At 33.4% G+C, this 1,616-nt stretch overlaps 1 protein-coding gene across 1 annotated transcript in view; it reads left to right on the top strand.

Annotated features, from left to right (window-relative positions):
* LOC119578835 (flocculation protein FLO11-like) overlaps nucleotides 1–1,284 on the top strand; it is a 1,769-nt gene extending 485 nt beyond the window's left edge. The window contains exons 1-2 of the mRNA XM_037926477.1: nucleotides 1–753; nucleotides 888–1,284. The exon at nucleotides 1–753 is cut by the window's left edge and continues 485 nt beyond it. Of these exons, the coding sequence (XP_037782405.1) occupies nucleotides 1–753; nucleotides 888–1,284 (1,150 nt within the window). The remainder of the gene's footprint in view (nucleotides 754–887) is intronic.
* The last annotated feature ends 332 nt before the right edge of the window (nucleotides 1,285–1,616 follow it).

Raw genomic sequence — 1,616 nt, 5'->3', positions numbered from 1 at the left:
AACTACAACCTTGATAGACAGGATAACTAAATCTACAAGCAACACTGAACGCAGAACTGCAACAGAAGGAACATCTGGATCCATGGCTAAAACTGTATCCACACCCTCATCAGAGATATCTACTGAATCTATAGTTAAGACAGAACATTCAAAATCGATAAAAGGGACAACAGCTATAATTTCACCTACAAATTCAGCAGAATCAACAGCTACAACTGAATTTACAAGCAGTGATGAACGCATGACCCCAATAGAGGAGAAAACAAAATCAGCAGCTGGCATTGAACAAACAGACTCGACAGAGAGGACAACTGGATCTACATTTACAAATGAAACGAAAGCGTCAATAGGAAGAACGACTTCAATGACAGGTTCACCCGAGCTATCAAGTTCGACAGAGAAAATAGGCCTACCTACGGCTACAGCTGAACCTACAGCTTTGACGAAGAGGGTAGCGGAATCACCATCTACAACAGAATCAACATCAACAACAGAATCTCTATCTTCAACAGAATCAACATCTATAACAGAATTACTATCTACATCAGAATCAACATCTATAACAGAATTACTATCTACATCAGAATCAACATCTATAAGAGAATCCCCATCTACATTAGAATCACCATCTAGAACAGAGCCAACACCTACATCAGAGTCAACACTTACAACAGAATCAACATCTACAACAGAGTCAACAGAATCTACAGAATCATCACCCACAACAGAATCACCATCTATAACAGACTCACAGTCAGAACCAAAATCAACATATACAACAGAATCACCATCTACAACAGAATCTACATCTATAACAGAATCACAATCTACATTAGAATCAACATCTACAACAGAATCAACATTTAAAAGAAAATTAACATCGACAGAATCAACACCTACAAAGAATCATCATCTATAACAGAGTCATCACCTTCTATAGAATCAACACCTACAACAGAATCACCATCTATAACAGAATTACAATCTACAAGAGAATCAACGTCTTCAATAGAATCAACATCTACAACTGAATTAGTAACTACAACAGAATCACCATCTAGAAAACAATCAACATTTACAACAAAGTCAACAGCTATAACAGTATCACCATCTATAACAGAATCAAGATCTACAACAGAATCAACATCTTCAACAGAATCAACGTCTGAAACTGAATCAGTATCTACAACAGAATCATCTTCTACAACTCAGTCAATCTCTATAACAGAATTAACAGTAAAATCAGTAGACACAGCATCGACAGGAAAAATTAAACACAAGTAAAAAGTAAGTATTCGTTACAGTATCCAACTACATTAGCTATTGCAAACAGTAACATAAATACTATAGTGAGTCTGTTTTACAAAAAACTATATCCACATACCCTTTCTTCACTTTAAACATATATATATATATATATATATATATATATATATATATATATATATATATATATATATATATATATATATATATATATATATATATATATATATATGCATACTTACATATGCACCAACTATTGAATCTATATTTACAGCTGAACCTAAGACCTTTATTTAAGCATCCCAAAATGCCTAACACTTTAATACATTGTTTCAAGTATCACGTTGGAA

Source organism: Penaeus monodon, chromosome 2 (genome assembly GCF_015228065.2).
Source record: "Penaeus monodon isolate SGIC_2016 chromosome 2, NSTDA_Pmon_1, whole genome shotgun sequence".
Lineage (NCBI taxonomy): Eukaryota > Metazoa > Arthropoda > Malacostraca > Decapoda > Penaeidae > Penaeus > Penaeus monodon.
This window is presented reverse-complemented; position numbering and strand designations above follow the sequence as displayed.